Consider the following 12,672-nt stretch of genomic DNA (forward strand, 5'->3'; position numbering starts at 1 on the left):
ATGTAGTGCACATCAGGACATTTTATTAATGTTTCCCTTAAATAACAGATGTTATCATGTGAGACTGTTTTTACTGTTGTTTCTGGATTTCCATTTCTTGCAGGTTGGTTCTCTAAGATTTGTCTTCTATGATCCCTGTTTTCTTTTGCGTTGTTGGACTCCAGGTGCTTGGGTGGGTCCAAGGCTGCATCTCTGCCTCAATGACCCCTTGCTCTGTGGCATCCTCTCAGCCCCTCAGGTAGCACGGCATTACCTGCACAGCCCTTCACAGCTTTCACTTTACTCCTCTGTGTTATTTCCTCTGATCTAGCTCTTTTTTTCTTTTTTTTTAAAGACTGGCACCTGAGCTAACATCTGTTGCCAATCTTCTTTCTTTTTTTTTCTTTCTCACCAAAGCCCCCCAGTACATAGTTGTGTATTCTAGTTGTAGTTCCTTCTGGTTGTGCTATGTAGGACACCGCCTCAGCACAGCTTGAGGAGTGGTGCCATGTCTGCGTCCAGGATCTGAACCAGGAAAACCCTGGGCCACTGAAGCAGAGCATGTGAACTTAACCACTCAGCCAAGGAGCCAGCCCCTGTTCTAGTTCTTAAAGTAGACAGTGTCTGTCTACTTTAGGGGCTTATGTTAACATTTAAGGGTTAATATCTGATGTATAGCTCTCTTCACATGGTGTCACAACATATATCAATTGGGATGGAGTTGCTTTTATTGGATCTACTAATTATTTTGAAGCTTATCATCCTAGTATTGTTGGATCAATTTCAGATCCTCTCTCTCTCTCTCTCACTGTCTCTATCTCTTTTTTTGTTTTTGTTGGATTTTATTTGGAGGATGTGCTCTAGTAATGTGCCACAAGTCCCAACATAACAAGTATTAACTTTAGCTGTTGATTTACACTTCATCTTGTTCCAAGTAGGGTTTACAGGGACTTACAAATATGTTACAGTAAGGACCTGACTTGCACTCTATACTCAGACCTTCCAATTTCATTTTCCACCTATTCCTTCTCCCTCTCCCTACCCCATCTCACACACAGCCAGCCTCATGAATCATTGCAGACAAAGCAAGTCTGGGCTCAGATGGATTGAGTCTGGGTGCAAATCTCCACTGCCACCCTGACAACATCCCATAGAAACATGGGCAGACTCTCTCTGTCCATCCTCCTCCTCTCTCCACCCTTCACCATCTCATCAGTCTGCTTACGTACAAACAAGAGAAAACTCCCGACCATTTTCCTTTACAACAGTGACTTTCATGTTTTCTAAGAAGAAGTAAAATGTCAAAATCTGCAGCCTCGGAAATGTATCCTAAAAGTCTGATAGGATTAGTATTTTAGGTTGGCAAAGCCACAGAAATGTGTCCCTGGGGGTCATATTAACATCTAAGTTTATAGAGTACTTAAAAACTGCGCAACATTTTCATTTCGTTACCTCAAGAGTACTTCAGGGTGGGTAGGATGACACTGTACTGTCTGTGTATGAGGAAATTGATGCCAGGAAGAAGCCAGTTGCAGGGTTCAGCTGGGAAGTGGGGGAGCCCTGATGAGAAAGTCTGAGTCACGGGCCAAATTGCAACAGTGTGTTTGTTATAAGGACAAGTGACAACCGGACTTGTGTTAAGAAAAATCTACTTGAAGGATTTATGCTAACGATTAGGTGGGACATTTTTCTCCTCTCTTTGTAGTCCCATTTTGGCCCATCAACTAGGAACATCTAAACTTTTGGAAGTATTGGGAAATTAAGCCTCAACCCTTCTCTCTGAGCTCTCATGTAGTCCTGTTAAAGAAAATATTATTCATGAAACTTGTTAAAGATGTTAAGGCAGACTTTATTCAAGGGAGGGGCTCTACAATGGGATTTTGTGGTGGGAGAGAGATCAGGCTCAACTTCCAACACAACATGAAATGTGGGAATTTATCACCAAGGAGCAGGGTGGGGGTCAGTGGATGGAAAATTACTAAGAGGAAGTCTACTGGGTTTAGCAACAGGATGCTCATTGTTGATGTTGTGACTTAGACACTGTGACTAAAAGACCTCTCCCAGTTAAATGCTAAATAGACAGAAAACCCAGCACAACTTGGGCCTGTACAAAATCTTGCAGAGAGAGAGGAAGGGCATATAGGCTTAGGACTTCTTAAAATCACATTGGAAGCTAGAAGACAATGGAAGAATGCTTTCAAGATTCTGAAAGAAAATTATTTCCAACCTAAAATTCTATACCAAGCAAAGCTATCAATCAAGTGTCACAGAAGAATCAACACATTTTCACTTACACAAACTCTTACAAAATTTACCTCCCATGTACCCTTTCTCAGGAAGCTACTAGATAATTGTGTTCCACCAAAGAAAGAGGAAGCTATGGGAACAAGAAATCTAGACTTGAGAACTGGCATGAAGGGAATTCCCAGCATGAGGGTGAAGAGGCATCTGAGGATGACAGCTGAGCACCAGGCACAGGCAGCCACCATTCCAAACTCCAGCAAGTCAGAGGGCTCCAGGAGAAATTCATCAAGAAGATGAACCTGATTGACTGTGCGATGTGAATGAAATTATTAAGAAGAGATTCAGACAACAAGAAGAGAGTTTAAAATTGAATTAGAAGTAAGAACTTAGAAAATTAAGCATATTAAAAACAAGAAAGATTTTAGCTACAGGGTAAACAAAAAGTTGAGCAGGAAAGGAGCTTTGTGATTCAGATCTGAATATCATCATAGTCATCATAACGTAAGCACCGAATAGTGATCTGTGCTGGGAATGTAGGAGAACAGGAGGATGGGAAATGTGCTTGTATGTGGTGGGAGGGAGAGGCTGTGAGAGAAAAAGAAATTGTACTCATCCATGTCGGCACATCAACCAGGAATGCCTAAAACAGAGGCGTGTTAGTTAGAGACTTGGAGGAAAATGCCTAAATAATCAGCTTGGAGGGATGAGAGTGCTTGCCTCTGCCTGGAAGAAAACGGGGAGATCTCTGGTGGCGAGGGAAAGCCTGTTCATCTGTCTTCTTTAAACCCGTCGCTACCCACTGCCCTGAGTGTGCCTTTGACACCTGTCCCCTCCCCCATGAACTGACGGTGGACTGCGGGCCATTGTTCCAGTCCTTCCTTCTGTTCTGCACCGAATACATGCACGCCTGCCCTTTCTTGTTTTTAGGGGCTTTAATGCTGATCATCACAGGGAAACAGATCAGGGAAACAAAGATAAAAGCAGGTGGGGTGACAAAGGTTGCAGATTGTCATAAGTTATCTCAAGGCAGGGGTCTTGCTCCATAGCTCCCTGGCCCCCTTCCAAGAAGGTAATGGGCAGCCTTCTAAACCTTTGCTTTCAGGCACAGATTCAAAGGGTGTAGCTCACAAAACACACCCTGATACTTTTCTAAAATAACATTTTAAGTGGTTTTTATTTTTCCCAGTTATAAAGCAACACATGGACTTTGAAGAAAAACAAATGGCAAGTAAAGAAAAGTATAAAGAATAAATTTGTCACCCTAATTCTACAACCCAGAAATAATCATCAAAATTTTGTTTTGGTCCTCTTTTTATCTTTAACTAGATAAACTTTATCAGCACATATATAATATGTACCTTTCATATATAATGTATATCACCCAGAAATGTATAACATTTCTTCCAGTTCTTTTTCTGTCTTTAACTAGATAAATGATTATCAGTACATATAAAATTTACACCTCTCATAATTATGAATTACATTGGTCACTATTACAATAGTGAAAAACTTGAAACAACTTAAATGTTCTTTAATAGGAAATGGTTAAATAAGCCAGAATATACTTATATATTCTAGAATATGGAATACTTTGTTATCATTTTTTAAAAAGTTCTATTGTGGAAGTGTGTTTATTGAAACTGAAAGATATTTACAATGCTTTGCATATGTTTATAAAAGGGGGAGGAGTGTTTTTTGCCACAATTAAATTTTCTTAATTATTAAAAAAGGAAGGGAGGGTGCAAAATTGTCTGTATGGTACAATCCTTTTCTTGGTGTGAAAAATAGATTTTCTGTGCTGAGCTAAGCACTTTATGTGCATTATCTAATTTAAGACTCAAGGCTTTGCAAAAATTAAAAAACAGTTCCTTTTCACAGAAATGTGTGGACTCTGAGAGAAAAGAAAAGCAAATATTGTCAGGAGTAGAAAGGAGAGGGAGCACTAAGTCCCCACTGGGCAGGGCAGTATGTCCTGTGCATCCAGGAACCTGGAGGGATGAGGAGGAACAGGCACCAGGAACCCTGAGGAGGTTTGGGGTGGGGCCATGTGGAGTTTGAGGGGCCAGTGGGTAAATGGGGAAGAGGTCCACAGTTGGGAACAGAGGCATCTGAGTCACTGGAATCCAATCTCACCTGTGACATCATTCTGACGTCCCCTTCTTGGAGCCAATCCAATGAGTGGGCAAAAGAGAATGTCAAAGGGACTTTTCTTTGAAATAGGTCAGGATGGGGAGCAGAGCCTCAGGAATGTAGGAGGGGACTGATGAATTCTTCTTGAATTTAAAAGGGTCACTGGGTTCTGAGAAATCCTGGGCACCCCAAGAGCCCCAACTACTTCGCTCTTGGACAAAGAGCACTTTGTTCACGTTTTACTGGGCTCCCTACAGCAAGCAGGTAAGGACCTGCTAAATTGCGGGAAAGCCCATCGCGCACCTTCCCTGTGGATAACCATCCAACTCAAACCCACAGGAAGCAGAAGCACCAGCCCCCTCTTTGGGACACATCAACCCCTCTCCCTCCTCTGATGTGTCTGAGGGCCAGGTCACTCTTCCACCCCAACGGCCACCACTGTTGCTGCTCCAGCCAGAGCTCCAAGGGCACATCTCGTGACCTAGCTGTCAACAGGGCAGGAGCAAGGTGGCTGCAGACCTCTTGTGATGGGTGTGGCCTTTCTGCATAACCAGGGACAGGTGCAGAGCTAGGACACGGCGGGGCTCGGCCCACAGGGAAGTAGGTGGATGAAAAGGACCAAGGGCAGGGCTGACTCAGGCGAAACTGCATGCAAGCGAACACTTTGTGGCGGGAGTGCTTGCTCCACACTTGAGATATTCCCAGGAAAATCGAAAAGCAGTCATATCACCTGGAAGCACTCCAGAAAAAGAAATCAGCTGGTAAAGTCGCAAATAATTCCAGAGATGGAGTTAAAACCCAGAATTACATATAGTCAATATTAGATTTCCCCCTGGTGATTGCCTTTCAAACTTAACCTCTTATTTTGAAATGAATGGTGAAGTATGCCCTTCCAGGAATTTCAGAGGTGAGCACCTGAGCGAGGAAAGCCCTAAAGTCATAGCAGGGAGCAGCTGTCAACGCTGCCAAGGCTTACCACTCCCTGCCCCACACTGGGCATGGCGCTCATGAGCTCTCATATCAGAAGCAGCAGTGATGGCCTCTTACCATTCCTTTTTGATTATTTAACATGGTTTTAAGTACTAAAACGTTCTGAAATCTTACTGCAACATCAACATTTTGTTTCTAATCTAGAAAAGTACACCATATAATCCTGGTTAGCTGATAATTGATAATCAAATCGACTTGGCCTTTGATTCATAAGCTGTCAGTAAGGTTTTACAATCTGTAATATCTTAGGCAGTTACTCATTAGCATCTGAGGTGGAAATCCATTTTCATGGGCAGAACCAAAATCAAGTATATCCCTGCCCCCACCTCAGTCTAATGACATTAGCATGATTTATTTCCCTCTTTCTTTGCATGTTTAATTAGGGTGTAAGTTCTTTGAACCTTAGCTCCTGATTAGTTTGTGTCTCTTACAGAACTTACCAGAAGGCTAGGCCCACAGGCACTTTTACTACTGATTATTCACTTGAAACATGGCACTTCCTCATCTTCTCTGTCACCATCATGGGTGTCTACAATATTAGAGATGTAAGGGGCTTTTAGATATTATATAGTTCAACTCCTTCATCTTACAGATGAGAAAATTGAGCCTTGGAGAGCATCAATGACTTGTCCAAGTTCCCACAGCACAGAAGTGAGGACTGGAATTCCAGCCTCCAGTTTCCAAGCTCAAAGCTTTTCCATAAGGATAATTAACACCATCTCAGGTTTAAGGGGAAGGGCTCTTCCCTTTAATGCAGAAGAGTTTGTATTTGTAACTCTCCATGGAGCTGGGGCAGGGCTGAGGGGTTCTTGGGAATCCAGGCAGGCTGCTGCAAGGCCTGTCTAATGCTACTGTAGCATCTGACATTCCAGGGGCCAATCCTGGGAAGACGGGAGGGTTCCTGGACCTTAGGGGCCTAAGAGACAGACCAGACCAAACCCTGTACCTCTTTGGGTTCTTGATGGGGAATTTGTATGAAATCTTGGCTCACAGAGATGGTGACAGGAGAAGATAGAGGGAGAAGGGAAATAACCTGCCAAAGATGTAGGTGCTAGTCTCCCACTCCTCGGCAGAGAATGGGAGAACTTCAGCACTGGCATAGCTCCTGGACATGACTTGCAAAGGAAGCACTGTGGAAAGTGCCCTTGACTTGATTTAGCAAAAGACCACGGTAGGAAGGAATATTCTCCTCTGGATGCTGCCTGCAGTCAGCCTGTCCTGGAAACAATGGGCCAACCCCGTATCAGCCTACACCTGTGGAGCTTGATTCAGATAATTGATAAGGAATAAATGGGTATTAATTTTTCGTGTCCAGTCATTTTCTCTTAAGACAGGTCAGGCAGAAGCACACTGTAGGGAAGATTTTCCATGTTCCTCTGCAGCTCCAGGGCTGATACAGGCCTGGCACAGATTAGATCAAAGCAGATTCAGAGTGACGGGCCCCTCACTTGCATGGCTCCTTCTAAAGCCCAGGGAGGAGCCCTGCAATGTGTTCACTAGCCATACACCTTCACAAAATTTGCAAAAGTAAAAGGTTTCAGCCACAATTGTCTATAACTACTATGTCCTTCCACCACCACCTCCCTAACTCTAACCCTTGCATCAGATGGCATTTGAAGGGCCATGGGCCCTTTTAGGATCTGGCTAAGGAGGAGTTGAGTCAGGATAAATTTAGTTTGAATGTAGTGGGATATATTTTATGGTTCGAGACCCAAGTGTTGTTAATATATTGCTAGCCATCTTGGAATAATCATGGTTTCTAGCAACACTCTATTCCCAGTGTGCCAGCTCATTCTATGTCATGAAGGTGCAGGACCAGAGGCCACATTATGATCTGAATGTGCCCTACAGCACCTGCCACTTGACACATGTGGGTGGTACATGAGAAACAAGGTTTGTAATGTATGCATTCAGAAGCTAGTCTGTGGCAAATTGGCCAACCAGCAGCTACGCCAAATTACTGGAGAAGGTCTGGTTCTCATTGACGTGCAGGCAAAATGGAAGTTTTCTCCTGTCGGGAATATGCTTATTAACGCAGCATATACAATGATAAACGCACCGTGCATTTATAAAACATTGATAGGAATCATGTGCCATAGAATTGGTCAGAATTCCTGTGTTTTGGGGCACAAAGCTACAGCAGTACTACAGTTTGCATGTGAAGGCATGATAATGAGTCCCAACTAGCAGTCATAACAAACAGATTTGGACTGACTCCTGCTAGAGGAATGACTGAATTATCTATCCTTCTCTCTGTGAAATGAAGAGGGGACTGAAGGGTATGCAACTATAAAATGTGGGGAAAACTGTATTATAGGGGATTATGAGAAAGTCAAAAAATGAAAAATACCAAGGTATGTTTTGGAAATTGTGGTGTTTATCTGCTTTTAAACATATGGAATTTGTTGTGATTTTTTTCAATTTAATACTATTTTCTTTTGTACATGATATGTGTACATGTAGGGTGTGGCAGGTGAGCAGGCAAGGTCTGGAGGACCCACAGAGAGGACTTTCCTGAGGAGATGGTGACCCAAAAGAGACACCATGTGGTGTGCAATGCAGGCAGGGCCGGGGGTGGTGGTGGAAAATGTGAAGACAGGATGTGTGGAAATGAGGAGGGAATGTTCCAAACATGTGTTTTCCAGGTTTCGTTCACAGTTTTGTCCAGGCCAGCTCCAGAGAAATAGGACCCCATTTTATTCTGGCTAAATTTATGAGCCTGCATACTGAACTTAAAAGACTGGATGGTTTTAAAAAAAAAAGGTGACTCCACTGATAATAACAATTGATTATCTCAATGACACTGTAAGGGAGCAGGGCACATATTATCATGAGCCTCATCTGGCAGATCCCAGAGCACATATCTGGTTCAGTGAATGTCTGCTGTCTTCTCTACTCAGAACAGAACTTTCTCACTTCATTGGGAAACCTGCCCAAATGGGAGTTGTCATATTTGCTGCCCTAGTGGGTCCAGGGCTGGGCATTTGGCTTAAACTGGGCCAATCAGAGCTCTCCCCTGGAATTTTAAAATGTGAGCCCAGCCAGAGTGGTACTCACCTGCTGTTGAGGGGTTAGTGTGAGGCCTGCCAGCAGCCCTGTCTATGCACACGTGCAGGAAGCGTGTCTGTGAGAATGAAGCACGGGCACTGGCAGAGTAATGAAGAGACAGCCTTGTTTTCAGACTAGGAGAGGAGAGCCCCCTGCACTTAGCCTGATGCTCTAGCGGGCTCCACTCTGGCCTCCTCTGGGGAGGCGTCTGCGGGGTGAAGGGGCTCTACCCACGTCAAGTCTGTGTGCCCCTCTCATTTTAGTCCCAAGAATTCTCTGTCCAAATACCCTTGAGCCTCTTCCAGAGCCTGCTTGGGCCTCGTCCCCAGGTCTGTCCTGCTGGAGGCTGACCGTGATGCTGGTGTGCAAACCCCCTAGGACTGAAGGATGGCCAAGGGGCAGCTGTTTGGGGAATCTGGCGGGGGGTGGGGTGGATGGAACTTGGGTGTGCAGTTTGGGGTGTCCACATTCACGCATGTGAGACCATTTATGATCTGGAGCAAAGCTTGTGGTGGGAAGAGAAGGGAGAAGCCCACAGGCTTGGAGCCAGCCCTCCCCATGCTGTAAGTTTCCAAAGCAGAACTTGAAGGAGTCAGAGACTTCTTTTTTTTTTTAAAGATTGGCACCTGGGCTAACAACTGTTGCCAATCTTTTCTTTCTTTTTCTGCTTTATCTCCCCAAACTCCGCCTGTACACAGTTGTATATCTTAGTTGCAGGTCCTTCCACTTGTGGGATGTGGGACGCCGCCTCAACGTGGCCTGACGAGCGGTGCCATGACCGCGCCCAGGATCCGAATCCTGGGCCGCCGCAGCAGAGCGCGCAAACTTAACCACTCGGCCACGGAGCCGGCCCTGGAATCAGAGAATTCTAATTCAAACCTGGCCTTCCAGGTGGGATGATCAGAACATATTTTCTTTAGGAGTTTGTAAGTTTGGTCTATACCTCTCTGATATTTAGACACGGAGTGTGTGGGTCTGCATTTGTACTCTTGCCCTGGGTCTCACAAATATTAGGGGCGGACCTGAGTAGAGACAAGAGATGGAGAGAAAGTCCCAGTCGCATTGAGTCTCTGGTTCAACATGTTCCTGATGCACAATGCACTCTGCCTTTCTCTTGGCTTGATCTTATCAGTTAATAATGAACAAATTTTTGCCTAAATTAATTTCGATTTGTGTTCTTCAACCAAGAATCCTAGCCAATATAGATAGGAAGTGTTGAAGCTAGGACTTGAACCCAGGCTTGACTCCTGGCTCTGTGCTCCCTCTACCATGTCACACCAGCTTCCTAACTGCCTCTCCTGCTACAAGCCAAGCAAGACTTACTGATACAATGGCAGGTAAAAGTCTGAACCCATGGGGAGGATTTTACTTACCTGACTCCGAAAAAGACTTGCAGGAGAGTACAGATGCCAGAGACAAAGAACATGGTGCTGATGAGGTAGCTCTTGGTCAGGGGGTCGTGCTGCAGACACAGGTCCTTGGCCAGGATGAGCGGCACTGCCACGAGCCCCCCCAGGGCCGTAAGGAAGTGCTGTGGGCAGAGCAGAGAGAGTAGATGGACATGTAGATGCTGTGGCTGCCTGCTCCACCCTCATTCCCTTTGCCACTGCCAGAGCCAAGAGCTCCATCTCTGGTCTCAGAGGAGCCCGGCCATGAGTGACAGGCAAAGATCTAGGCAAACAGTAGAAACTAGGAAGACCTGACAGGAAGAAGCAGGGACCCAGCCAGAGGGTCTGGGGTTCCAGGGCAAACCCTGGGCAGGACTCTAGTGCTGAGAACAGATATTCTGGGTAGAAACCAAAGGAGAGACACAGCCCAGGTGGACATAACAGGAACCAAGGACAGGGCCACAAGGATAAGAACAAGGCAAGAGGCTCATTATTAAAACAAGGCAGAAGGTGAGGGCAAGACCATTGACCAGGAAGGCCTGAGCACGTTCTCCAGGATAGATCATGTATTAAGTCCCAAAACAGCCTTAGCCAACTTAAGAAGACTGAAATCATACCAAGTATCTTTTCCAACTAAAGTGGTATGAAACTAGGAATCAATAACAGGGGGAAAACTGGAAAATTCACAAATTAGTGGAAATTAACCACAGACTCCTAAGCAACCAGTGGGTCAAAGAAGAAATCAAAAAATACCTTGAGACAAATGGAAATGGAAACATAAGATACCAAAACTTATGAGCTGCAGCAAAAGCAGTTCTAAAAGGGAAGTTTATAACAATCAATGCTTATATTAAGGAAAGAGAAAAATCTCAAATAAACAATCTAAGTTTACTCCTCAAGGAACTAGAAAAAGAAGAACAAACTAAGTCCAAATTTAGCAGAAAAAAGGAAATAATAAAGATCAGAGAAGAAATAAATCAAACAGAGATCAGAAAAACAATAGAAAGATCAACTGGCTTTCTGGAAAGATAAACCCTTAGCTGGACTAAGAAAAAAAAAGAGAAGACTCAAACAAATAAAATCAGAAATGAAAAAGGAGCCGTTACAATTGATACAACAGAAACACAAGACCCATAAGACACTAGTATGAACAATTATAGGCCAACAAATTGGATAACCTAGAAGAAATGGATAACTTCCTAGAAACATATAACTTACTAAGAGTGAATCACAAAGAAACAGAAAATGTGAACAGACCAATGACAAGTGAGGAGATTGAATCAGTCACCAAAAACCTCCCAACAAAGAAAAGTCCAGGACCAGATGGCTTCACTGGTGAATTCCACCAAACATTTAAAGAAGAATTAACACCAATACTCAAACTCTTCCAAACAACTGAAGAGGAGGGAACACTTCCAAATTCATTGCATGAGGCCAGCATAACTCTAAAACCAAAGTCAGATAAGGACACAATAGGAAAAAACACTATCCCTGATAAATAGAGGTGCAAAAATTCTCAACAAAATATTAGCAAACTGAATTCAGCAGTACATTAAAAGGATCATACACCACAATCAAGTGGGATTCATCCCTGGGATTAAAGGATGGTTCAATATATGTAAATCCATAAATATGTCACACCACATTAATAAGATGAAAGATAAAAATCATATAATCATCTCAATAGATGCAGAAAAAGCACTTGACAAAATTCAGGATCCTTTCACAATAAAATATCTACATTATCCATTTGATTAGCTCATCATAATATTTTAAAAATATTATGACATGTGTTCTTATTTTATAGAAAGCACAAAGAAGCAAACAAAAATGTTTATCACGTTCCTGCTGTCCCATACTGAACAGTTTGTAGTAGTAAAACAAACGCATCTATGAAATTAGACAATTTATCCTATAAAAAGTTGCGCAATAAAAAAATGAAAGTTGAAGGCTACCCTGCCTTTCCTAGTTCCTCTTCCCAAAACTAAACACATATATTAGTTTCTTGTGAATCCTTCAAAACATATGAAGTTACTACATATACTTATTTCTACCGTTGTACCCCTTTTTTGTTTGTTTGTTTTTAACAAAAAAAAGATCATACTATATATAGTTATCTACATTGCTTTTTTCATTCAATATAACTTGGGGAACATTCTCTAACTGCAAGATAAATATATCTTTCTCTTTTTAAGAGCTCGATAAACAAGTCATTTGTTAGGATGTGTCACAATTTATTTAACCTGTTCCCTGTGATGGATATTTTGGTTGTTTCTAAGGTTTGTTTGTTTGTTGTGGCGTTTTGATTTCATTATTACCAATAATGTTACAAGAACTTCTTTGTACTGATCTGAACAAGCCTTGTCAGCACATCCACAGAGAAGTTCTCAAGCATTGGGAACTGGGTGAAAGGGTATATGTGTTTTACATGTTGATGGAAATCACCAAATTGTCATCCAGAAAGATTGCAGCAAATAACACTCCAACGAAAGTGTTCAAGAGAGCTCGCTTCCCAAAATTTCCCAAGCATTGGTTAACAAATTTTTTAGTTGTTGCCAATCAAATAAATTAAAATTAGTTTCTTGAAAAAACAAACAATGGCCCAGTTGGTGTTCTTGATGTGACCTATCAGCCCAGCATGAGAGAGATTCCTAGCTAATTTCTCCCCCGCCCCCCAAACTCCTGGACAGAAAGAGACCAGAGGAGCTCTGAGCCCCCCTAGAGCTCAGTTACACGGAAGACAACAATATCAGCAAAAGAAGTTGTGGATCTTGACTAATTTGACCCGGGTGTGCACTGATGTGGCTTTTGAGGCAGAGTCTCTTTGGACCCAGTGTTTGCTGGGTGGCATTACCTGGATCCCCAAGAGGATGCAGAGATACCATGGTGGGAC

At 43.1% G+C, this 12,672-nt stretch overlaps 1 protein-coding gene across 6 annotated transcripts in view; it reads right to left on the minus strand.

Annotated features, from left to right (window-relative positions):
- Positions 1-12,672, minus strand: part of LOC124244035 (solute carrier family 23 member 1-like) — a 73,522-nt gene that overhangs the window by 54,486 nt on the left and 6,364 nt on the right. For 5 of the 6 annotated variants that reach the window (XM_046670246.1, XM_046670247.1, XM_046670244.1 and 2 more), the window contains exon 3: positions 9,765-9,922. In XM_046670246.1, the coding sequence (XP_046526202.1) occupies positions 9,765-9,922 (158 nt within the window). Of the gene's footprint in view, positions 1-9,764; positions 9,923-12,633; positions 12,667-12,672 lie in introns of those variants that run through there. The other variant, XM_046670248.1, reaches the window with a different exon arrangement.

This window comes from Equus quagga, chromosome 8, assembly GCF_021613505.1.
Source record: "Equus quagga isolate Etosha38 chromosome 8, UCLA_HA_Equagga_1.0, whole genome shotgun sequence".
NCBI classification, from domain to species: Eukaryota; Metazoa; Chordata; class Mammalia; order Perissodactyla; family Equidae; genus Equus; species Equus quagga.